The 27,456-nt window shown below is 41.9% G+C and overlaps 1 protein-coding gene across 5 annotated transcripts in view; it reads right to left on the bottom strand.

The window, feature by feature from the left end:
* ARHGAP10 (Rho GTPase activating protein 10) overlaps positions 1-27,456 on the bottom strand; it is a 375,744-nt gene that overhangs the window by 107,617 nt on the left and 240,671 nt on the right. For all 5 annotated transcript variants that reach the window (XM_060400981.1, XM_015101370.4, XM_060400980.1 and 2 more), the window contains 3 exons: positions 23,119-23,177; positions 11,304-11,409; positions 9,777-9,936 (listed from right to left, as the gene is read on the bottom strand). In XM_060400981.1, the coding sequence (XP_060256964.1) occupies positions 9,777-9,936; positions 11,304-11,409; positions 23,119-23,177 (325 nt within the window). The remainder of the gene's footprint in view (positions 1-9,776; positions 9,937-11,303; positions 11,410-23,118; positions 23,178-27,456) is intronic.

The following is a 27,456-nucleotide window of genomic DNA, read 5'->3' on the forward strand; positions in this document are numbered from 1 at the left end:
CAATGCAGGAGATCCAGGTTCGATCCCTGGGTCAGGAAGATCCCCTGCAGAAGGAAACAGCAACCCGCTCCAGTATTCTCTCCTGGAAAATCCCATGGACAGAGGAGCTCGGCAGGCTACAGTTCATGGGGTCACAAGAGAGATGACTTCTCAACCAAACCAAATTTGAGCTTGAGAGATACGGAAGAGCCAGCTCAGAAAGCTGGTTTCTTGATTTTACAAAGAAAATTTAAAGGAGGGTAGGGGGAGATTTGTCCATGCAAAAGCCAGTAAACACCCCACACTCTGCTGCCCCCTAAGAAAAGGCACTGATGGTGGTTCCTCCAGGGCTCTACCACACAAACCCAGCTCTTGGATCCTTATCTTCCCTTCCATGACTTTTGGATGATGCTGGGAATATAAACAACCTAAAACGGAGGCGAACAAAAGGATCAGAATCCTTCTTGCTATTTTTAACTATTTCAATACTGACTGAGTGCCAAGCTCCAAGCAATGAGACAAACTCTGAGGACCTGCCTTTGCAGCTCTGCATCTCCAGAGTCTCTGGCCAAGACTTCCAGATTGGGCCAGACCTCGGCCATCTGCCAGCTTTTCTTCACTCCTCAGACCCATCTCTACCAAGAATATAGTCTCATCATTAAAAATATTATGGGGCTTCCCTGGTGGGCCAAGGGTTAAGAATCCGCCCGCCACTCTGGGGCACATGGGTTCGATCCCTGGTCCGGGAAGATCCTGCATGCTGAGGAGCAGCTAAGCCCACGCTCCATAACTCCCGAGCTCTCGCACCCTGGGGCTCGTGCTTCCACAACAAGAGAAGCTGCCGCCACAGTGAGAAGCCTACACATCACAACGAAGAGCAGCCCCCGCCCACCGCAACCAGAGCAAACCCCCTGATGAGAAAAACCCAGCGCAGCCCAAAGAGATAAACAAGTAAATTGCAAAACACTATGGAGTTCTTCCTTCTACTAAATTAAAAACTCATCTTCCGGCAAGTTCCACTCGTTTCTTAGACAAGAGAGAATCATCTCCCCCATCTCCCTCTTCTGTGCTGAAGCGCTTCCATCCTCCTGAGACAGTCCCAGCGCCTCGTCTCTACTGGACACAAAAATGCTCCAGAAGGAAAGGCCCCTATCGCAAATGTTCTCACATCAAGCCACTCCACAGGCTCCTGGGGAAATACTGCCTACCGTCTACACAGTTACAACACAGGAGAGACACCTCATGCTGGAGCCCAAGGAAAAGGACAGCAGACAACGTCATTATTATTTTCCAACTCACCTTAAAGGAAGGAAGAAGCAAGTTTCCTGCGCTTCTAAGGCTCCTTTCTTCAAAAAGAGAAAAATAAATATCGTATATCCACGCATAAATATGGAATCTAGAAAACCAGTACTGATGAATCTATTTACTGGGAAGAGATAGAGACACAGACAGAGAAGAGACTTGTGGACACAGTGGGGAAGGAGAGGGTGGGACGAATTTAGAAAGTAACGTTGGCATATACGCAGTACCACGTGCAAAACAGAGAGCTGGTGGGAAGCTGCTGTGCAGGACAGGGAGCTCAGCTCAGTGGCCCTGTGATGACCTAGTGGGTGGGCTGGTGGGGAGGGGGTGTTCAAGAAAGAAGACATTATATATATATGGTGGCTCAGATGGTAAAGAATCTGCCTGAAACGGAGGATACCCGGGTTCAATCACTGGGTGGGGAAGATCCCCTGGAGGAGGAAATGGCTACCTGCTCCAGTATTCTTGCCTGGAAAATTCCATGGACAGAGTTGCCTGGCGAGCTACAGTCCATGGGGTTGCAAAGGGTCAGACACGACCCAGCGACTAACACTTTTTTCTCTTGAATATACATTTATATGCAGAAACCAATACAATATTGTAAAGCAATTATCCTCCAATTAAAAAGAATAATAAAGCTTCTTTCTAAACACTCCAGAAAATGCATTGCCCTGTTGAGAGGAAAAAAAAAAAACCCAGCAGTAAAGTATGTTTTCATGGCTATGCCAAGGAGGTCAACATTTATGAAAACTGGAAAGAAAGAAAAAAAAAAAAACACCTTTGAAAAGTTCTCAAAATAATCTTGCCACAGAGTTTGACCTCTACCCTGAGTGATCACAACTCAGGCAGACTCAACTTTCAGAAACTTAGGAGTTTTATTGTTGTTGCTGGGGTTTCAGACATTTCTTTTTCTCTCACATGAAAACTGGTGCTGCCTAGCAACCCAATGCCAGCAAAGCTAAATCAAGATGCATTTTAGGTTGGGTTCTTTTTGAAAAAGACTCTTTCTCCCATTAAACAACAAGCGTGTGCTAAGACTGGAAGGTTCCTCATACTCAGTGGAAAATGGTTTGCATGCTGCTCACTTGGGTCTCAGTGACGTTAAAGGATGACAGGAGATTAGGAGACGCCCAGCCTGGGTGTGCGGTTTCTGTATCTACAGGAATGGAGCCGGGCTCCCTGTATCCCAAACAGAACTCACACGGCTGCTGCTGGCCTGCAGGTGGGGCCCAAACAGGGAATCCATCCCGCCATCCATCCCACCAGTCGCGGACAGACTCTTCTAGCTTTGGGAAAACCCACTGGATGCAAGGTCAGACAGTCAGTCCCAAGGTTAGCAGAAGTGAATCATCCCTGGCCCCACCTCCGTTGGATACCCTTCTCCACGTGGTATAATTTAACATCTGGGGATTACGCTGCACACCTGAGGGGAAACATGTGCGCCCGTCTCACCTTTATTCCTACTAAATGCTCTGTGATAAACAGCAAGCCTGCTCTGTTACTCAGTCCCGTCCAACTCTTTGCAACCCATGGCCTATAGCCCGCCCGGCTCCTCTGTCCATGGAATTCTCCGGGCAAGAATACTGGAGTGGGTTGCCATCCCATTTCTCAAGGGGATCTTCCCGATCCAGGGACTGAACCTGCATCTCCTGCACTGGCAGGCGAATTCTTTACCGCAAGCCACCTGGGAGGTTCCTGTGACGGGGATATAGGCTAGTCAAGAACTTTGCAACCCGTGTTACACAAAAAGAAGGATAAAGGAAGTCAACTGAAGAAAGTCATGAACAGGAACATGACATCAGCCTTTACCACAATGCATGACCATCTCCAACAGCTTCTGTTTTCTCAGCAAGAGAAAAAGACACAGGGATTTCCCTGGTGATCCAGTAGTTGGGACTCCATGCTTTCACCGCCAGGGTCCAGGTTCAATCCCTGGTCAGGGAACTAAGATCTTGCATGCCACACAGCACAATCAAAAAAAAAAAAAGACACAGCTGACTCTGAGCCTATTCCAAAGGCAAAAATGCTTCTTTTAGCAAAGTTACAGGAATCCTCATAGAGGAAAAGATTTATGTAAACAAAACATGATTGTTGGTCAGCACCGTGTGGTCCCCAGAAATTGTACTGAACACAAGTTAAAACCAGGAAAAAACCTCATCACCTGCTGTTCCTCAGAATCAATGACCTTGAGAGCAAACCCATCACACTGAAAATCCAACCAAAATCCTTAACAAGATACATGTAACTTGGATTATAACTATAGTATGACACATACTTTGTGAAGTGATTTTCTTGACAGTAACTTTATAAACCTCACTTGATAGAAATTGCCGCTTTCAATAGGAACATAAAATGAAGCAGACAGTAAAAGAAAACCACTGTGAAATAGGATTTTTGCTTTTCTTTTTTTTTCCCAGAAGAGCCTCAAAGGCTCTTCTGAATGTTCAAGGGCCCTAGGGGAACAGATCAGGGCAGAGGCATGGAGGGAGTCACATTATAAACATAAATTTCTTTTATGACATTAAAAATGTATAAAATAACAGAACATGCTCAACTGAAATAGACTCTATAACTCAAGAGGGTTCTTTACACTTAGTTTAGCTAAGCTCCTCTGAGGATCATCCCCACCCCAGCTGAGAGCTAACAGAAGGTCAGGTATGAGAATGACCAAACCACGTACAATGCAGGTGAAGGCGCCCACATCATCCTTCCCTTCCCTGGCAAGCCTGCTCTGACTCTTCCTCCTGTACATTCTTCTGTGACATGGGAAACACTCAAAGTAGGCCCAGACTAACTACCCACTCCTGAACACTCATGCACTTACGGCCTTAGAAGCTGCTCTCAACAGACCTCTTACTCTTGGAGAAAACATGTCTTCCATTAGCCCTCAAACTTGCCTGTCTCCTGAGAGCAACTGGCATCACTGAAAAACAAAGCCCAACTGTCTGCCGGGCTTTGCTGTTCAGTCGCTAAGTCGCATCCAACTCTTTGCAACCCAATGGACTGCAGCAGGCCAGGCTTTCCTGCCCTTCGTGAGTTTGCTTAAACCCACGTCCATTGAGTCAGTGATGCCATTCAACCATCTTATCCTCTGCCGCCCCCTTCTCCTCCTGCCTTCAGTCTTTCCCAGAATCAGGGTCTTTTCCAATGCTGGGCTGATCTTGCTAGATATCCAGACAACCACTAAAATCCTGCATGTTATAAACTAAACTCAATCTTACTTCTGCCCCGAACACATTTTTCCCTTCTTTGATTAATAACACCAATATTCTCCTGAGATGGAGTACCCAGCATCACTTAAAGCCCCGTCCCCTGAGGCGCCCCACAAATCCGGCACCTGGATTTTGTCTCTTCCACCTCACAAACTAATGCTCTCCCCCGGAAATGCCCCATTCTCACCAGCTTTCCATGAGACCTCTCACCTGGTCCTTCACGCCTCCTCTTTCATGGCAAACCTTGCTGCCAGATGAAGCAGCTCACTTCAAAACGATGAGAGGCCCTGGTACCTCCAAAATTAACCCCCAAGTCCTGTGGTGGCAGTCTCAACCTCTCCACACCTGGCCTGAATCTCTTTCCAATCTCATCCCGTGCCACTCGCCCGCGTTCCAACAAGAGGTGCGTTCCCAGAACACACACCAACTCACTGCTTCTCTGATTACATGATGCCTCATACCTGAAATGTCCCCTTAAAACACCTCCACCTGTTCAAACTCCATGCTACAACCTATTCAAGTCACCTTTGCAGGAAGCCTTCCAGATTCCCCGCAGCTGGACATAAACTCTGCTCATAAACTCCCGGCAGCTTTCCCTCTTCTGTCTGAGCACACTTACCCTCCACCACTCCATTTCTTCTTTTCCCTACAGGACTGTCTTCACTTCTCTCAAATCTCACACTGTGTCTGACGCAAAGCAGGTGCTCCTGACAGATGTACTGAATTCATCCTCAACTAGCTGGCCCTCCATGGGTTCCCCATTAGCAGATTCAGCCCACAGCAGATCAAAACTATTCAGAAAAAAATTCCAGGAAGTTCCAAAAAGCAAAACTTGCATTTTCCCCACACTGGCAACTATTTACACAGCATTTACATTGTATTAGGTATTATCAGTACAAGTAATCTAGAGATGATATAAAGAATACATGAAAATGTATATAGTGAAGTTGCTCAGTCGTGTCCAACTCTTTGTGACCCTATGGACTATAGCCCACCAGGCTCCTCCATCCATGGGATTTTCCAGGCTAGAATACTGGAGTGGGTTGCCATTTCCTTCTCCAGGAGATCTTTCCAACCTAGAGATTGAACCCAGGTCTCCGGCATTGTAGGCAGATGCTTTACCATCTGAGCCGCCAGGGAAGTCTCACAGGAAAATGTGTATAGGATATGTGCAAATACTATGCCATTTTATATAAGGGACCAGAAAATCTGTGGATTTTGGTATCTGCAGGGGATCCTGGAACCAACTCCCTACAGATATCAAGGGAACAACTGTATACTTTAAGAACAAAACAAATGCAAAACTCACACATTCTAAGGTGAAACCCCTATTTGAAAATCCTTGGGAATTTCACAGTACCCTTTCCATTTGGGAAATGCAGTTTTCTGGTTTGCAAAGGAAAAAAGACCTTGATAATATTTTTGGCCCATGAACACTTTTCTTAAAACAACATCTTAATGTATTGAGTGGAAATGAAGCCAAAACATATGGATTAGGTTTCCTATAAAGTACATATGGATTTTATGAAAACAGCAAAGAGGCTTGGATAAAATGTGATCTCCAAAGATTAACCAGGGGTCCTTTTCCAACTCCAAAATTAATCTGGAGCTCTCTTGCTTTAATTACATGTTGAAAGTTTCCTTTTCTGACTTAGCAACTTTCCTGGTCAGAGTTAACATATTTCACATTCCTAGGGAAGAAAAATAAGTAACTAAGGAAAAGAAAACATTTTCTTTCTATTGTCATTTTGGCCGTTTCATTTCACTGCTAGTTTCCCCTCTTTTTTGAACTACAATTATTTTTCCTTCCTCACGAGACTATTCTTTCTCACATTTCCTATCCTTTCTCATTTTCCTCTTTGCTCTCAAACATTAAAAGGAACTATCAACATATCCCTCTTTCACCACATTCAAGACAAACATCAGCCTCTTTACTTTAGGTGGTGTATGGAGATCAGTTGTCAAGGAAACACATGGCTCAGGTGGGGCCAGACATCCACAGGAAGTGTTTCTACAAAACCACCCTTGTCGGCAGAAATACTCTTCCCCATAGCAGAGCACAGACTCTTACGTGAAGCCCAAACAGAAACAAAAAGCTGGGAGTCAGAGTGAAAGTGGCCAAGGATGGGACTTCCCAGGTGGTCCAGTGGTTAGGACTCCGTGCTTTCAATGGGAGGCGCTGCAGTTCAACCCCTGGTGAGGGAGACAAGATCCCACATGCCTCAGGGCCCAAAAAACAAAACATAAAACAATATCTTAACAAATTCAACAAAGACTTTTAAAAAATGGTCCACATTAAAAAAAATCATTTTTTTAAAAAAAAGTGCACAAAGGTGAAATTGAAGTGGGGGGCAGAAAAGAGAGAATGGAGAAATTAAGTTCTCAAAAATGTTCATTAATCCAAACTAACTGCCCTTGGACTGCAAGGAGATCCAACAAGTCCATCCTAAAGGAGATCAGTCCTGAGTGTTCATTGGTAGGATTGATGTTGAAGCTGAAATTCCAATACTTTGGCCACCTCATGTGAAGAGCTAACTCATTTGAAAAGACCCTGCTGCTGGGAAAGATTGAGGGCAGAAGGAGAAGGGGGCGACAGGGGATGAGATGGTTGGATGGCATCATCGACTCGATGGACATGGGTTTGGGTAGACTCCGGGAGTTGGTGATGGATAGGGAGGGCTGGCATGCTGCAGTTCACGGGGTCGCAAAGAGTCGGACATGACTGAGCGACTGAACTGAACTGAACCGCCCCACCCCAAGCAACCCTTAGGGTGCCCCAGACGTGAGCCCACACATTCAGGGAAAAATCTGAAACTCAGTATCTCATCTCCTCTTGGTAGGAGGCCTTAGGACTTCAGTCAATATCAGCTGTGCGTTCACAGCACTATCTAGCTCGGCCACAGCAAGGGGGAGAGCGCAGACCAGAAGCCCTCCACTTACTTCTATAAAGCTCCATCTCTGCGCATGGGTCCAGTCCCATCTGCGGTAACTATTGTAATTGGCTCGACAACGCCACTTGGAAGTTCCTATAAGATTTGTTAACAGGGTGAAAGTAGCCCTCACTACTTCCCAGAAGGACAGAATCAGGTACTTATCTCCCCAGCACCAAATAAGAGAACAGAATGGGAAGCTGCAGCATTAGGTGGGGGAAGCCTTTTATCCAAGAGCAAGGCCCAGAGTGGATATTTTCACAAATAAATTGAATAAAAGTTCTCTAATTGGGATTTAACTTAATGAGAGCTGCGCTCCTAAATATTTTCTAGAAGCTTAGAGTCTAATTATTTCTTTTCCACAAAACGAATAGTAGCCATTGTGCCATGAAGCTGTCTTACTGGATAGCTCACTGTACACGCTAACGAGGTTTAATGACTGTTTGACAGGACCATAAAAGGAGGCATAAATGCGCCACGAGCTGCCGAAAAACAAAACCAAAAAAAAAAACCCCACCAGTGTCTGACACCCATGAGCAAGCTGCTTTTGCCACCTCATAAAGTGAATCTCTAACTAGGTTTCAAGCCTTACTTTTCAGTGGGAAGTGATATTCGCATAAGCTAGAATTGCTCCAGCCAGCAGAAGACACAGCAAGAATCCAAGGAATATTCCCCCCAGGCTTTGTTCAAAGGGACTACACCTCTCTCTGTCTCCTTCCACTTCTTTGACCTCCATATATTTTACTGAATCCATTAATTCATCAAATAAATATTAACAGAGTGCCTAAGGAGTACCAGGATTTATTCTAAATGTGCAAAAAGATCTCTGTCCTCAGAGATCTAGAAGAGAGAAACGGGTAACAATTAGAAAAGTAAGCACCTTTCCACAGGATGTTAAGGGTGTGAGCGGTGGGGTACAGTTCCCAAAACACGACTCCAACCCCCCAGATGGTGACTTACTTTCCATCTGGGGCTGTAATGTTTGTCTTCGCCTCTCAGCACCTAATACTTGCTTACCGTATAACGCAAACCCAATTTTTTAGAAAATTTAGTAAGCAATTCAAGTTGTTGACCAATCATTAAGCGTTTTCCAATTCCCTGTCTTAGAAGTAAGAGAACTGTAACTCAGACAACACCTATGCCCCCGAATGTTCACTGCAGCACGGTTCACAATAGTCAGACACAGAAGCAACTTATCAACAGAGGAACGGATAAAGAAGATGTACATACATACAACGGAATATTACTCAGCCATAAAACGGGACGAAATCGGATCATTTGCAGAGACATGGGTGGAGCCAGAGTCTGTCATACAGAGTGAAGGAGGTCAGAAAGAGAAAAACAAGTATCGTATATTGACACATATATGTAGAATCTAGAAAAATGGTATAGATGAATCTACTTGCAAAGCAAAGACAGAGACACAGATGTAGAGAACAAACTTATGGATACCAAGGGGGGAGAGGGATGGGGTGAATTGGCAGATTGGGACTGACATATATTCACTACTGACACTATGAATAAAATACGTAGCTAGTGAGAACCTACTGTATAGCTCAGACAGCTCTGCACAGGGCTCTGTGGTGACCCACATGGGAAAGAAACCAAAAAAAGAGGGGATATACGTGTATGCACAGCTGATTCATTATGCTGTAGAGTAGAAAATAACACAACACTGTAAGACAATTATGCCTCAATAAAAAGTATTTTAAAAAATAAAAGAAGAATGAGGAAAGTTAGGTCCTGCTCTTTATGAACAGAAGAGGAGGAAAAAATCCTAGAAGATCTTGAAAGAGTCCATTTATTTTGAAAACTCACATGTTCCTCTGAACACAGAGAAACAAACAATAGGATATGTCACCCAAGAGATTATTCATTTCAAGCCAGAGATTCTCAACCTGGAGGCCCCAGGTTCAAGAATGCATGTGGATCTCCTGAAATTGTTGGCATAGCTGTGAAGAGAGGCGGGGAGTTACGTGTGTTTTTCTGGGGGGAAGTGTGAAACAGACCAACAACAAATGTTTTCCCTGTGTTATAGAAAACAGACCCTGCATGAGAAATCCAAGGAGAGGAGCAAGGGCAGCAAGAAACAGCCTACAACATGGCCGATCCTTATTTGCATCTGGAGTAAATGTTGCTTCCTTAAACCAGTGGAATAACTGAAGCCTAGGTAAGCTTCAGATTTATGGAACTCCACCAAAGACACAAACTCCATGAGGACTTCTCAGAGCCAGGCTTACCATCATGAGAATAAGATCATGACATAAAAAACTAAGAGGACAGACGTACCTCACACAGAAATAAGCCCCAAATAGGAACTACCCTAAGCAAAGGAGGAAAAAGGCACTTTTACCTTTTCATGGTTTTCGATTAAAATTTCCACAACGATGTTCTGAAACTTCAAATCCATGAGGGCAGCAACAGTCTCTTCCTGCGGCCTCATGAGAGTTGGTCCAAACACCACTCCTAAATTTGCCACGGTCATGAGGTTCTGCTTGGAGTGATTTGAAACACTAGTAAGATGAAAGGGGGTAAGAAGGTCTCTGGTTAAAATAAGGGGCAGTGACCGTGGGATGTCTGCAACTCTGCCTTTCCCTACACGCAAGAAGCCAGACTCAGTGTCTGCCACTGTGATGGCCACACCTGGCAAGGCACCACAGGTGGGGACCCCACCTGCCTTCCCACTTCCTTCCTTTGCTTTGATGCTCTGTTCAACCACAGCACCCTTCTTAACAATTCTATGTCTATGCTAAGCTTGCGTCCCTGAAGGCCCTCATTTACTGTCTGTTCCTTTCTGCTAAGAACACCCCATCTTTCCCCTGGTCATTATACACTTGTTTCCAAAGACTCCCAGACCACCTGGCACCTTTGTAAGAAGCACCATCACAAGCACACAGAGCTTGGTCGGAACACCCATACTCCACTGTGCAGCCAACAACCTGGGCGACTGTTCTCAGCAGCCCTACCACCCAATTCAAGTCTCAACTCAAAGGACTTATCCTTGAAAAGACCCTCCATCACAACTCTTTATAGTCCCAAACCCAATACATATCCTTTATCCCTCACTCTTACTTAGCCTTTTTACCACTTACCACCTGACATGATTTTTATCTGTAGTCTGTTCATTATCTTTTCCCTTTCAGAAAGAAGGTACTTCACAAAGACAGGGACTTTATGTTGTTCAACTATGTGTCCAACTAACACCTCCTAAGGCACTCAGAAAATACTGGCAGGCCACATGAATGAATGGCTCTACAGCCGCAGAACCCCTGGAAGCACACACTATTTTCTCACCTTCAGTTTATTTTGTGTGTGTGTGTGAAATACAGGTTATAAAACACAGTGTTCCTCAGCTTCCTCTCACCTCTGAAATTCTACAATTATAATGACCTAGGAGTCATTTATATATGAAGAAAGAGCTAATTTCCCCACTGAATTATTAGCTTTTGCTTACTTTGTAAAGAGGGAGTGAAAAAAAAATGGAATGGATTGAATGAAATAACTACCTATTACTGGATTAAACAAATTTCAAGGATACATCCATGCAGACTCAGAGTTAGGTAGGTGTGAAACCAAGCTAAATTTGCTAACAGGCTAGAATCAGTGCATAGGGAAATGTTTAAGATTCTCTTTTCTTACTTCTAATCAAACCCTGAGTTGCTGGCAGTGAAGTTAAGCAAATAATTACGCGACTTCATGAACGCATCACATTTCACCACCCTTGTCCAAAACACACACAACGAGGCAAGCGCCCAGCCTGCCCTTGCAGGTGTGGTCCCTGGTATCGTGTCCGCAGCCCCAGTTCAAAGCGTTACAGACTCACACCACCACATGGCACCCAGAGCGAAACAAAGCAAGTTAGGAAGAGAAAGAGGCTTACTTCGTTAAGTGTTTCACCAAAATATCCAACATTTCTTTATTTTTTTCTGGCAGTTTGTGTACCAAGAAATGGATGGCATTAACACGAGATTCCGGGCTGCCGCTCTCTTTAAAAAAAAAAAAGAAAAACAGAAAAGTTAGCAGAGAATTCAGAATGAAATATAGGCCTGAAAACAAACAATTGCAACAGCTCATCCATTAAATCTCCAAGCACAGAATTTACACGTATTTCGCCACCATTCAAAGAAAAAGAAAATCCATCTTTCTCCCTCTTATGAATCTTCTGTGCCTCCCCTATGATGTAATTTCAGTGCAGCGGCAAATAACGCCTTTCCCTTTGCAGGTGTTTAAGAACAGAAAGGGACCATGACCTCTCTCTCTGGCATGCTGCTCAAGTCTGCTCCTCACTTACCTGTTGACTCTAGCCATGGGTCACCACCTCACAGTGGAATGCAAATAAAATCTCACCAAGTGGCTTCTTTCCTTTTATGCATTAAATTTTATCCCCCAAAATGATATGCTGAAATTCTAACTCCCGGTATCACAGAACGTGAATGTTTTTAAAATGTATCATCTCATTTTCATCAGGTGTGGTAAGACACACAGGCATGAAAACTGCCATGAAGGAAGAAGCTGATCCTCACAGATCCTAGAAAAAAGGGGAAATGCAATGCCAGGCAGGGCCACGCGGTGAAGCACCAGGGGTGGTCAGGAGGTGAGGGCAAGATGCTTTACTGTGCTATCTTTCTGAAGGAACAGGCAAGGCAGGGTAAGCAGGCTTAGGATTGGTTGGTGTAAATCTTTCAACAGGCTCAGGGATATAAAGACTGTTCCCGATTATCTGGCACCTGGCCCTGGGGTGATTAAAGCAGGAGAATGTTGGCCTGGAATGTCAGAACCTGAAAGATGGGGTTAGGGAGAGAATGTAGGCTCTGGATTGGTTAGTTCACACACGGAAAGTGTGCTCAGGTTAAATATCTCTAGGAATTGGGTAGCCCTGGAAAGGACAGTCTCCCCAGGGTCAGTCAGACCCCAGATGTCAAAACATTGGGATCACCCGCTGTGCCTGACACAGTGCTTATTTAGAACAGGTCACTGAAGATGTCATTAGTTAAGATGAGACAACAGTGGAGAAACGCGGTGCTGCCCACCAGGCTCCTCTGTCCGTGGAATCTTCCAGGGAACAATACTGCAGCACGTTGCCATCTCCTTCTCCAAGGGATCTTCCCAACCCAGGGGATGAACCCAGGTCTCTTGTGTCTCCTGCACTAGGAGGCAGGCTCTTTACCAGCTGAGCCACCAGGGAAGTCCCGAATCCAAGACGCCTGCTGCCCTTATAAGAAATCAAAGGCCCGGCGGAAGACGACCCCCATGAAGGCAGACACAGGAGAGACCATCAGGTGTCAATCGACGAAGCTACAAGCCAAGGGTCACCAGGAATTGCCAGGAAACGTCGGAAGGCGGAGGAGGCAAGGAAGGACCCTACCCTAGAGTCTCCCAAGGGAGCAGGCTCCACTGACACCTGGATTTGGGACCTCACCTCTTGCACTGTAACAAAATGAACCTCTCCTGCTTCAAGCCATTCAGTTTGCGGTTCTCTGTCACAGCAGCTTAAGGGAACAAATATAGTCCCTTAATACCTTAGACTTCGGTCTTATCATCCAAGGCTCTTATGAACAATGTGCCCAAATTCCTTTTATTGTGTTGATGGAAAATTATGGAACACATCAAAAAAAAAAAAAAAACACTTAATATTGAAAATTATGCTTGAGTTTTCAGAGGTGTCAAAGACGTGGCTAACGAGAATTAGCTGCTCAGGTTACCACATCAGGAAGGAAGGTTGCAAACTGCTGTGGAAGTTCACAGAGAGCTGGCAGGGACACGCAGGAAGGCTTCACGTAAGGGAGAGCATTGAAGCAGGGGCTTGAAAAACAGGAAGGGTTTCAGGGACAGGCGGAACTGGGAGGTGAGGGGTACATGCTTCATTCAGCAAACAGTGTGAGAAAGTACACAGCCTCCTCACAGAGGGCAGCTTCAACTTATAGAAAGGTGGTCAGAACCAAACTCTGGTCTGTAAAGACCAATCTTACTCATCCATAAGAACAAAATAACGCCACCTGCAGTGACGCAGATGGACCTAGAGATTGTCACACTGAGTGAAGCCAGACAAATATCATATTGCTCATATGCGCAATCTTTTTTAAAAGCGGTACAAATGAACTTATTTACAAAACAAAAGCTGAATGACAGATGTAGAAAACAAACGTGTAGTTATCAAAGGTAACGGGGAGGATAAATTGGAGGCTGGGACTGACATGTACACACTATACAGAAATCAGTTAACTAGTAAGAACCTACTCTGTAGCACAGGGAACTCAACTTAATACTCTGTAATGGCCTATATGGGTAAGAATCTAATAAAGAGTAAATATATATATACGTGTGTGTATGTATGTGTGTAACTGATTCACTTTGCTGTACACATGAAACTAACATCACTGTGAATCAACTACACTCTAATAAGAACTGTCTTTACTGATGGCTTCTAAATCAGTCACTGAAATTAAATCAAGAAAGAATATGAGCAGAGGGGAAGATACAGCTGAAATTTTTGGAGGATGAATCTGAATGGGGAAAAGGACAAATTAAGAGGGAGATGCTATGTGGGCAAGAAGTAGTGAGGCAGGAAGGGGCAGGCAGATGGGGAAAGCAGTTGTGTTAGTCACTCAGTTGTGTCCAGCTCTTTGTAACCCCATAGACTATAGCCCGCCAGGCTCCTCTGTCCATGGGATTCTCCAGGCAAGAACACTGGAATGGGTTGCCATTTCCTTCTCCAGAGGATCTTCCTGACCTAGGGATGGAACCTGGGTCTCCCACATTACAAGCATAGTCTTTACCATCTGAACCACCAGGGAAGTCTGGAAAGGGGTTGAACTACAAATGAGAAAATAGAGCAAAGAAGTGTAGTCTGCAGTCAGACAGCAGAATCACTGCTCCCAACTAACAGCAAAGTGGCCTTAAGCAAGTTGCCTAGGCTCTCTAGGCCTGTTTCCTCACCTTCAAAATGAAGTGGACAGCACTCTCTCAGAAGGCCACTCAGATTCAGTGAGGTGACCAATGTCAAGTGCTGAGCCCCAGTGGCTGGCATGGAGAGGCACTCAAACTGTTAGCAAACATTACGGATGTCATCTGTGTGACTGTTGCGGTCTGTGTTCCTCTAATGTGAGAGCTATTACACAAGAGGCAGAATTCACAGGATCCAGCCTCAGCTCGGCTGTGGGTCAGAGGAAGAGGCAGAGATGAAGACGTTCCTCAGCTGGGTTATCTGGCAGTAAGAGTCAGTTCTACGGACAGACAGGAACCCAAGAGGCAAAGCACGTTTGAGGAGGAAGACAATGGTGAGTGATGGAGAAAGTGACATTCAAGGGCTGGCACTCTAACAGGTATCTGTGAAGGGGAAGATGCTTCAGAGCTGAAGACTAGCCACACTCAACAAAGCGTGTGACCTCTGGCACGTGGCCAATGTTGCCCAACTGCTCCAGAGGCCAACCAAGGACATGGTGGGGAAAAGAGCTCCAAAGACGTACAGGGGAGAGGCCAGCAGGGAGCCAAGCAACACACAGGAGGAGGAAGAGACAGAAGACCCGGGAGGTTCAGCGTCATCACAGTCAAAGGAGAAGAGACCTGTGAAGACTGGGCAGCTCGGACCATTCACACCACCGGGAGTTAAGGAGAGCCTAGGGAATCGAAACACAAAGGAGAAGCCGCAGAGATGGCAACATCTACCTAACGGAAGCAGCAGGTTAAACAGTGAGGTGCTGAAGGGGACAGGGAGGGTGGGGTTCCAACCAGCTCTTCAAAATAGGAGAGGGTTGCCCTGGTGGTCCAGCGGTTAAACTCTGCCTTTCCATTGCAGGGGGCACGAGATTGATCCGTGGTCAGAGAAGTGCCGCATGCCAAAAGGCTGAGCCAAAAAAGGAAAGAAAGGTGGGGACAGGGGGGTGGTGGGACAAAGGACAAAGACGGGAAAAGAAAGGCAAAGCCGATTAAGAAAGGGGAATCTAGTATGTGTTTTTATTTTTTTAACTGTTTAATAATTGGCATGTAACACTATATTAGTTTCAGGTGTACAACACCATAATTCAATATCTGGATACACTGCAAAGTGAAAAATGATCACCGGAACAAGTTAACATCTGTCAACACATATAGTTACAAAATTTTTCCTCATGCTGAGAACTTCTAAGATCTACTCTTACAACTTTCAAACATACAATACAGTGTTATCACCTAGAGCCATCAAGCTGTAGCCATTGCATCCTCCTGACTCATTTATCTTACAATTGGAAATCTGTACCTTTTATCCCTCTTCACCCATTTTGCCCACCCCATTGCCTCCTACCTCTGTCAGCTACTCGTCTGATCTCAGTGTCTGTGAACTTGAAGGTTTTTTGTGTAAGTTCACAAATAAGTGAGATCATGTAGGATTTGTCTTTCTCTGCTTGACTTAGGGAATATGCTTTTTCAAAATAATAGTTTCACCTTCTTATCACTGTAAAAAAAAAAGTCTGTTCTGCTAAAATTTTAGAAAACAGATAAAGTGAAAATTCAGTAAAAAAAAAAAAAAATCACTAAAAATCAGAAATACATATAGGTAAAAAAGAACATGCGATCAGAGTACACAGAACTCCTACAATCAGGAGAGAGACAACCCAAGAGAAAAATGGGAAAGCACAGAGCAAAACTATATGAAAAAGGACGGTTAAATGACCCACACATGCATGATGCATGGAAAAAGCACTGAACCTCATTAGTTATCAGGAAAATAGAAATTAACACCACAATAAAACCTCCTACACACCTGTCAGGATGGCTTTAAGTGAATAATAAGCTTTGACAAGGACACAAAGCAAGTGGAACTGTCATGCATGAACTAGGTGGGAATAGTTAAATGGCACAACCAATGTGGAGGACAGTTAGGCAAAATCCACTGATGCTGAACACACGTATTCTCGATGATCCCAAGACACCATAGGACCACTCACTAAAGGACACACAGTGGAATGCTCTTGGCAGCAGCAGCACTTTAGGGAATAGTCCAAAATTGAAGCAACTCAAGTATGCATCAAGACTGGAACAGGTGGATGACGGCATATTCACACAATGGCGCGCTGCACTGCCGTGAGAGTAATGTGCCGATTCCCTCCACAGGAAGACATCTCGTTAGACGAGCTTAAGCCAGACACGTCAGTATATCCTGTATGATTCCATCCACATACAGGTCAAATGCAGCAACCCTCACCCACGATGTCAGGAGACAGGAGCATGGGGGATGGGGGACAGTAACCAGGGGTGGCTGTTTCACCTCGGTGGTGAGGGCAGAGTCCTAACCACTGGGAAACCAGGCAATTCCTCGATGTTCAGTTTCTTGACCTGAGGGCTAACTGCACGGCTATCTCCACTGCACTGAAAATCATTAACTGCACAGTGATTATTTGTGCACATTTCTGTTATGTTTCAAAGAGAAGTCCAAGTCACTCATAAAACTTATCTCACCCTAAGATAAAATCGTAATCTTTAAAATTCTTTTTCAGATCCTTTTTCATTTTAGGTCATTACAAGATGCTGAATATAGTTCTCTGTGCTATACAGCAGGTCCTTGTTGTTAACCTATTTAATATCTGCTGCTGCTGCTAAGCCGCTCCAGTCGTGTCCGACTCTGTGCGACCCCACAGACGGCAGCCCACCAGGCTCCCCCGTCCCTGGGATTCTCCAGGCAAGAACACTGGAGTGGGTTGCCATTTCTTTCTCCAATGCATGAAAGTGAAAAGTCAAAGTGAAGTTACTCAGTCATGTCCGACCCGATATAGTAGTGTGTTTATGAGCTTCCCTGGTGGCTTAGTGGTAAAGAATCCTCCTGCCAATGCAGGAGACTCGGGATCTATCCCTCGGGGGGGAATAGTCCTGGAGAAGGAAATGGCAACACATTTCTGTATTTTTGCCTGGAGAATCTCATGGACCGAGGAGCCTGGCAGGCTACAGTCCACGGGGTCACAAAAGAGTCAGACACAACTTACTGACTAAACAACAAGTGTGGATATGTTACTCCCAAGATCCTAACTTATCCCACCTCACCCCTCTTCCCCTTGGGTAACCATAAATTTGTTTTCTATGTCTGAGTCTGTTTCTATTTTGTAAATAAGTTCATTTGTATCATTTTTTTTTTAGATTCCACACAGAAGTGATATCATATGGTATTTGTCTTTCTCTGATTTACTTCACTTAGTATGATAATCTCTGGGTTCATCCATGTTACTACTAATGGCATTATTTCATTCTTTTTATGGCTAATATTCCATTGTGTGTGTATGTGTGTGTATATGCACACAAATCACATTTTTATCCATTCATCTCTTGATGAACATTTAGGCTGCTTCCACGTCCTGGCTATAGTAAATAATACTGCTATGAACACTGGTGTACATACAAGTTTCTGAGTTAGAGTTTTCACCTTTTCCAGCTGTATGCCCAAGAGTGGGATTGCAGGATCATATGTAACTAGTTTTCGATTTTTTTAGGTCCCTCCATACTGTTCTCCACAGTGGCTGTGTTAGTAACTTTTAAATCTAATCCTTTCAGGGTTTTCCTTCTTTTTTTTCAATGAGATATTCAAATATTCTGTTTCATTTAATATATAACAGACATCTCTCGGTCATTAAATGGACTGCATACCATTAATTTCATGAATATTTAGGTTGCTTCCAATGTTTGTAAAGTTGAGTTTGTTCTGTTTGAGAAGAGGAATGAGATTTTACAACACAGGACATGTTGTTGATAGAGCAAGAGGAAGTAAAAAAGGCTAAGAAATGAAAAGTCACATGATAAAGGATAAAGGAGTATTAATCAAATACTATTAAATAATAAAAGACTCTTAGATACAGACTACATTTGTCATCAAAAGTAAAAGTACAACTCTCTAAAGAGTTAGGTGATAAATTATAATCAAGTTTTTAATCTGGAGTTAAAACCAAGATAACACCTTACTACATCCAAGCTGGAAGGAAATGAAAGCAATAAAAATATAATAGCATTTTTCAATTCACAGCTTTGATTTTAAAAATGAAATTAAAGCAGGGACTCTCAAAAACAGTCAAAAATTCCCAGGGAAAGAAAGGCAAATTGCCTGCAATAAAAATTTTACAGTTTCAAAAACTAAAAATGTTTGAAAACTCTGCACTGAAACACTACTTCTAATGCATGTGTGTATCTTGTCAATAATCATCTTCTTCAAAGAAAATCTAATTCTAATATTTTTGATTTATCACTTATTCAGAAATGCAAGATAGGAAAACAGTTTTCCTGCCTTCTAAGGACAAGGTTCTTCATTTCTAAAAATACTATAACCAGTTTTAAAAAACGGAATCAAAACCTTCCACGTCCTTTCCTGAGTCCCTCTCCCACCAGCTCACACCCATCTCATTTGAAGTCACACACACATTTTCTTCCCGAGTTTGATTTTCCTTCTTCCAAAAAGAAGATTTTGTGGATACAAAGTTTTTAAAGTGAAACTACTTTTTCTCCGTTTTGTTCCATTTTTATATTGATGGGCATTTTCATGCGGCTACAACATAATAATAACTTTCAGGTACTCAAAAGGAGTTTTCTGAGATAAATTGTCCTTAGCCGCTTATGCCACGTGCATTTCATTATATTTTAACTAATATAAACTAACAAAGAAGGCAAGACATAACTTTAAAAAAAAATCTAAGATACTGAATTCATCATAACACCAAATTCCTGCCATTTGCCAGGGACAGGAGTTTACTGTAATAGCAAAAGCATTTTAAATTGTGAAACTACAAATCAGCATCTACAACACTTAATGTCAATCTGCTTACGTTGCTGTGCCAACTAATGGAGACTGGAAAAGATGCGAACGTAGCTTACTGGAGCTTATCAAAGATACACAGACAGATAAACTTAAATTCAATATTTAAATGTCGTAAGTCAATAATACTGAAATTTTAGGAAACCATTAGCAGTAACCATTCAAGTACTTTCCACGGGACAAAGGGCTTCAATTAACAGACATCAAGGAATCCAGTTCTTCTGGGGGAGACCCTATCTACCAGATATTGAATACATGAGGCTCAGAGAGCTTGATGTCATTAAGCATCCAATTTCCTTAATTTCCAGATTTCTGAGTCCCTCTTCACCAAGACAACATGACTTTGTCTTGTTTCCCCTACAAGAAACAAGGATAGAACGATCTAGCTAGGCAAACACTCGTGCCTTTCCTGTGATAGTTTTCATTACAAATGACTCAAGAACTTTGTGATTTATGATTTTACTTCCCAGGTAACTTGACTACAGGAACAACACATATTGAACTCAAGAGCACGGACTAAAGATGACAATTTCTGACTTGGGAGACAGGAAGTTTTAGAGTGATGCTGTCTTAGGCATCCAGGCTTCAGTTCTCATTCTCAAATTAAGTCTAGCATGAGTACAACCCTGAAGCCTGGGTCCAGTTCTTACCAATATGATCTATCGAAGACTGTGAGCCTGAAAGGCTGAGACACACATTGAGGACTACAACTTTCTCAAAGGAAATACACCCCATGCGCAGCAACAGATCCAGGTAAATGCCTACCAGTCTTCCCCAGCTGGGTAAGCTCCTGATTCCAGCAGGACCAAGCCAACTGTATTTTCGCCTTACAAATTTCTATACTAAAATCCCCTTATATTCTCTCACAAGACGGATGGTAAGAAATATACATATATTGGTCTCTGTGCCTGAGAGTTCCTGATACAGTTCCTGATACTGAGCTCGTAAAACCCTTGTCTTTGGGGGGTGCTCAGAGAGTCTTGTGTTCTAATATCTCTAGCTCCTGACAGAATTCCTAGGAGCTCCACAATCTCCTGAGTGATAAGAACATCTAACACCAAGCTCCCAAGTCCCTCTGAATCTGGGGGTAATCAGAATGCCTTTTGTTTTAATGAGGTGACTTTTGGTGGGCTTCTAGGTGGCGGGTAGTTACCAGAAAGAAGCTTGAATTTTCAGGTCCATCCACCATTCTCTGGAGAGGGCCAAGAGATGGAGTTAATAATCCATCATGCCTACTGGATGAAGACTTCATACAAAGTCCCTCTAGCACAGGGTATAGAGAGCTTCCAAGTGAATGAACATGTCTAAATGCCAGGAGCGTGGCACGTCCCAGCTTCATGGGTCTAACACTCCTACAGTCAGGAGACATCTGGACTTTGCCCTATGAACCTGACCGTGTACCTGCATTCTTCATCATATCCTTTATGAAATGCATTACCATAAGCTGGTAAATAAATGGACACTTGTATTTTCACAAGTTCTATGAACCACTCTAACAAATTCTCATGTCCAGGACGGGGGTTATGAGAAAGTGGACTTCTAGCCAGTCAGTCAAAAGTACCAGGAATAACCTGGGACTTTGGACTGGTATCTTAATGGGAAGGCAGTCTTGTAGGACCAAGTCCTTAACTTGTGGGATCAGAGGTCAACTCCAGGTAGACAGAATCAGAACTGAATCCAGCTGCAGGCCACTCAGCTGGCATCACAGAATTGGTTGGTATGTGGGGAAACCCACACATTTGGTGACCAGAAGTGAAGTATTGTGTGTGTGCAGGAGACACACAGGAGTGATTTTCCTACACAGATGGTTTCCAGTTTCTTTAGCAATTTTAAGTTAACTCCATCAGCTGAAATGCTCTTAGTTTTATTAAGAAAAAAAATTTTTTTTAATTTCTTGATGCATTCAACATGGATCAGTAGGTTTTGTTAAGAATGAAGAAGAAAAAAAATTATTTTCTGTGATGACAACAGAGAGGAAAAAATTTCTATTTGTCTTAAATACACCAGAAATGAACTCACAGGTTCTCAACAGACCTCTACAGGAAAGAAACTGACAAGGAAAAAAATGAAGGGAAGGATTTTTCTGGCAGTCCAGTGGTTAGGACTTTGAGCTTCCACAGCAGAGGGTACGGGTTCGATTACTGGTCAGGAACTGAGAGCTCGCTGTGTGAGATCCTCACAAAGTCCGGAAGCAAAAAAATACGGCACTGGTCTAGAAGGTGATGCTTGCTACCTTTTGTACTTACACAATCTCTTCCTTCACAGTGTTAAAGGACAGCCTCAACAACCCTTGAAACTCACCTCCTAGGACTTAGCAACCACTTGTGAGCTCTTACCTCTACATCTGGTAAAAATACATTGATGTTAGAATTTCAAACATACTGGCTTCAGTTACAAGGCGTGATAACGATACTAACTTATGGTAACTGAAACCTTTATTCCATAATCACTTTATCTTTCTCCAGTTCTCAAAGGATTTTAGATTAAAACTGGCACTCTTCTGCTTTTTCCAGTCTCGGAGGCAAACAACATGAAACAATTGTCCTCCAACGAGAGTTTAATTTCTCTTTCCCCAGTTTGCCAGAAATGCCACAGGGAAGAATTCAAAACAACTAAGCATTTGCTTGAGTTTTTGCCAAGAAAACTTTCCCCCACTTCCTTGATCATACTGATTCCCTTTTTTAAAATAGTCCTCTTCCATGTGAAAACAAGTGAATAGAACCATATTTTTGCCTTTTGCAAACACCTGTTTTATATGCAGAATCTAACTGGGTTGACCCATTACTCCCTTCTGCGACCTCCCAGGAACCTTCATGCTGGCTGGAGCAGGGACCTCACAAGGAGATAACATTTAAAGCAATGTTTGGGCAGCAGTAACATAGGACCCAAAGGGATTGCTCTAAGGTTTTCAACAGATTAAGCTATGGAATACATCCAAGGGAAAAAAATAAACGGAAATGAAAATACAATTACAGCTACCGTCAGTGCACCTGTGAAAACCAATACTGCAGGTTTTAGCCAACAGAACTGGGGTTTTAAATGTTAAATAAAGATCTCTATAACCTGGCAAGGTACTTAACATATCCCAACCTTGCTTTCCTTAACTATTAAATACCTAACACCAGAACATTTAGGAGGACTATGATGATTAAACATCATGTATCAAATATAAAAACGGAGTGTGTATAACAGTATAATTGAGTGTATAATAGAAAGAAAAAAAGAAATGAGTTAGGACTCACAAAAAAATGCAATCACAAATTAAAATTCTACCAACTATAAGCCTTTTTCATTTAACGTTTTATCACATAGAATTCACTCTCTACCAAATATTGTGTGGGTTTCTGGCATGAGCTCACAATATTCCTTCTGCCTGCAGTTTCCATCTAAATATCTTTCTATGTGAAGTCATTTCCAACCTGCTAATCTCTCCAAATCTGCTAATCTCCCCAACCTTCTGCAAGTTAACTATGTCTGTGTTCCCATCACATTGTGCTCATGACATTATTACACATATTATGGTTTAGGGAGAAGTGTGTGAACCCCAATATTTGCTACAGAATCACTCCTGGGGGCAGAAATCCTTTCACAGCTCAATATATTCATTATCTACCAGAGACCAGTGCACGGTAGGCAGTAAATAAACGTCTGTGAATGTATGAATGCATATATTAATTGTTCCTTTTTTCATCTTCTAAAAGATGAAAATGAGGAAAATGTCAAACACCTCCTAAAGTGATTTCCATTTTTAATACAGATTATAACAAAAACAAATCTCTCATTTTAGTGGAAATGAGATTTAGTGGAAATTTAAATGGAAATTAAATTAGGGAGATTTAAATCAAAGTTCGGTTTCCATTTAGTGGAAATTTTAGTGTATACAGAGTTAACCACAGAATTCTTTCTATCACCTCGACACAATACTTACTGGCTGGAACAATGAAATCTCCATGTAACTCATAGGTCATCAGCGGCTCTGGAAGACTCCTACATGGAAAAGACAGCTCAGAATTACCAAAGACAAACAGGTCACCTCTCTTTGCACTTTTTATAAAAGGATATTCAATATGTCATGCATTTCTTTATGTGCAAAACTCTCCAAGAAATACTTTTACATATCAAAAAAGATACATCATTCAAATGGATTCCTTTATTAAGTGTTATCTGCACCAGGCATTATCAAAAGCTTAAGCAGTCACAAATTCCTATCAGATCTAAGCACATAGTATTTCACATTTAATGTAGGAAAGTACCTTTACAAACATCTGATTTCATATATAAAACTTCCTTCCACAGACTAACTTATTTAAAGTCAAACATTTTATCCAACCAAATATAAACATAATATTGACAATCACCCCTAGGGCATTCATTGAAGATACCACAAAAAATATATGGAGAAGATTAAACAAACTTAAAGATCAAGCCCCCTCCTCTCACATCTCTTATAAAAATATAATACTCAATTTTGATATATACCTATGAAACAATAAAGATATAAAATAAAATTGATGACAACTTAAAAAAATCATTTTAATTTTCTACAAAGCAGATTAAATAAATAGTAGATTTCATACTGTGGTCAACAGAATGTTAGTTCAATCAACATTTATATGTATCTTAAATTTTAAAAGACCAGATCTTCAAACGCTATAAACACTTAAAGAACATTAAGTTGAGTTATCAATCTGCACTCACTTTCTGGAGAGCAATCTGGCAACATAAAAGATAAAAACTTCTTAAAACATTTAGATCATGAAGCCCAGAAATGCCTCTTCAAATGTTTTTTAAAAAACTAAAGACATATATATATATATATATATATTTATATACACAGAAAAAAAAATTTAAAACACATTCCAATGACATTCAAAATGCCAGGGATAAAGAAGGTCATTTCACACTGACAAAGAGGTCAATTCATTGTTATGTTAAGAAGACATAACAATCCTAATTTTTTAAACAATCCTAAATGAGTTTTTAAAATTTATTAATTTATTTTGGCTGTGCCCCCATGACTTGAAGGTTCTTAGTTCCCCGACCAGGGATTGTACCCTCAGTCTCGGCAATGACAGTACAGACTCCTAACTGGACTGCCAGGGAATTTCCAACAATCATAAATGTTAATGGGTCTAATAACAGGATCTTCAAAATCCATGAAGCAAAAACCGATGGAACTACAAGGAGGAAAAAGACAAGTCCACAAGTGTGACCAGAGATTTAAACATCTCTCAGTTTCAGTAACTGATAAAAACAAGTAGACAAAAATAAAATAATAAATAACAAGTGGACAAAATCAATTAGGATACAGATTTGACCAAAGCTACTAACCACCAATGTACCTAATTGATATCAAAGCGAAAGTGAGTCTCTGAGTTGTGTCTGACTCTTTGCAACCCCATGGACTACACAGTCCATGGAATTCTCCAGGCCAGAATGCTGAAGAGGGTAGCCTTTCCCTTCTCCAGGGGATCTTCCCAACCCAGGGATCAAATCCAGGTCTTCTGCACTGCAGGCAGATTCTTTACCAGCTAAGCTGTAAGGGAAGCCCATTTAACTGGAATGCCTGTCACCTAAATGACACTGTATCCAAAATCAACAGAAAACACATTCTTTCCTGGTGCGTATGGAGGACTCATCATGATAAAGGTATCCTGGACCATGAAACAAACCTCAATAAATTTAAAGGGTTCAATTTATACAGGGTATTTCTGTTTACAATTAAAAACTGAATTAGACATCAGTAACAGAGATATCTAGAAAACCTCAAAGAAAGGAAAACTAGGAAGTACTGTGAATTAAAATGAAAATAAGATATATCAGAATTTACCCTTACCAATATCCCTTATTGGTAAAACAGTATTTGGGGAAAATTTTATACCACTAAGTACTTATGTTAGAAAAAAGTCTTAAACTTTCTGCCCTGAACAGCCCAAAAAAAAAAAAAAAACAAAGTAAATTAAACTGAAAATAAGCAGAAAAACAGAAACAAAGATCAGAGCAGAAGTCAAAGAGAAAACAAAACACAACAGAGAAAATAAGTGAATATAAAAACCGGTTCTAAATAATCCATAAAGCTGGGTACTCTGCAGCTGCTCACTCGCTCGTGTCTGACTCTGTGACCCCATGGACCACAGCCCACCAGCTCCTCCATCCATGGGCTTCTCTATGCAAGAATACTGGAGTGGGTTGCCATTTCCTTCTCCAGGGGATCTTCCCCACCCAGGGATTGAACCCATGGTTCTTACACCTCCTGCACTGGCAGATGGGTTCTTTACCACTAGCGCCACCTGGGAAGCCTAGCCATAATAATTAGGAAATAAAAGAAAACACAAATCACCAAGCACAAATAACAGAGGTGACTGAAGAATCACTCCAGGCTCTAAAAGTATTAGAAAGAAAATAAAATATTATGAAACTATTCATGCCCACAAACTCAACAGTTTAGATGAAATGGACAAATGTCTTAAAAGACATAAACTATCAAAGCTCACTCCATAAGAAGTACTTAATCTGAGAAACAGCTATCCCATGTCTGTTAGAGAAAATAAATTTGTAAACATCCTGCCAATAAGAAAACTCTAGACCCAGATGACTCACTGATAAATTCTACCAAACAATTAAATGAGAAATACTACCAATTCTATGCAAGTCCTTCCAGAAAATGAGGGAATACTATATTAATACCAAAATTAAAGACAAAAAGACTATAGACTGATATTACTCATGAATGTAGATGCAACTATTCTACATAAAGTGTTAGCAACTGGAATTCAGTAAGATAAATAAAAGGATAATACATCATGACTAAGTTGAGTTTATCACAGAAATTACTGTTTTTTTAGTCGCTAAGTCATGCCCAACTCTTTTGTGACCCCAGGGACTGTAGCCCGCCACATTCCACTGTCCATGGGATTTTCCTGACAAGAATACTGGAATGGGTTGCCGTTTCCTCCTTCAGGGGATCTTCCCAACCCAGGGACTGAACCCACATTTCCCGCATCGGCAGACAAGATTCTTTACCGCCAAGAAAGCTCATCACAGAAACGTAACTGCCTTAATATTAAAATAAAATTATGCAACTCACAATCACCACCACCATTCTAGCAAACTAAAGAAGAAAAACTGTAAGATCATCTCAGTAGACAATTTAGAAGAGAAAGGATAGTTTTTTCCCACAAATGGTACTGAAGCAACTGGATATCCACATTCAAAAGTGAACTCAGATCCATACTCTATATCTTATACAACAACTAACTTAAAATAGATCATAGACCTACATGTAAAACTTAAAACTATAAAACTTCTGGAAGAAAACAAAATCTTTGTGACTTTGCATTAGGCAAAAGCATAGTCCATAACTACTAATAAATAAATGCAACATCATCAAAATTTTTAAATGCTCTTTAAAGGACACTTTGAAGGGAATAAAAAGACAAGCCACAAAGGTAGGAAGAAAACATTTGCAAAGCAGCTATCTAAGGATCTGTATGCAAAATAACAAGATTTGGCAAGGATATAAAGGAAATGGAACTCTTGTATACCGTAAGTGGGAATGTAAAAAAACATAGCCACTCTGGAAAGAAGCTTGTCCATTTCCCCAAAAGTTAAATATATACCTATTGTAAGACCCAGGCACTATACTCTTAGGATTCACCGAGAGAAATGAAAGCCTCAGTGCTCAGTGGTGTCTGATTCTTTGTGACCCCATGGACTGTAGCCTGCCAGGCTCCTCTGTGCCTGGAATTTTCCAGGCAAGACTATTGAACTGAATTGCCATTTTCTTCTCCAGAAGATCTTCCCACCCAGGGATCAAACACCAGTTTCTTGTATCCCCTGCACTGGCAGGAGGATTCTTTACCACTGGCGCCACCTGGGAAGCCTACGTTCACTCAAAAGATGTATACACAAAGGTGTTTAGTAGCTGTATTTATAACAGCCAAAAGCAACAAATAATGCAAGTATCTATTAACAGGTAAATCGATAAAAGAAGAAATTTGTGGTATATCCATAAAAAGCAACACCAGTTAGCATCAAGACTGTCTGCAGATGACATGATCCTCTACATAGAAAACCCTAAAGACTCCACCAGAAAATTACTAGAGCTAATCAATGAATATAGTAAAGTTGCAGGATATAAAATCAACACACAGAAATCCCTTGCATTCCTATACACTAATAATGAGAAAGTAGAAAAAGAAATTAAGGAAACAATCCATTCACCATTGCAATGAAAAGAATAAAATACTTAGGAATATATCTACCT

The sequence above is a fragment of the Ovis aries genome, chromosome 17 (genome assembly GCF_016772045.2).
Source record: "Ovis aries strain OAR_USU_Benz2616 breed Rambouillet chromosome 17, ARS-UI_Ramb_v3.0, whole genome shotgun sequence".
Lineage (NCBI taxonomy): Eukaryota > Metazoa > Chordata > Mammalia > Artiodactyla > Bovidae > Ovis > Ovis aries.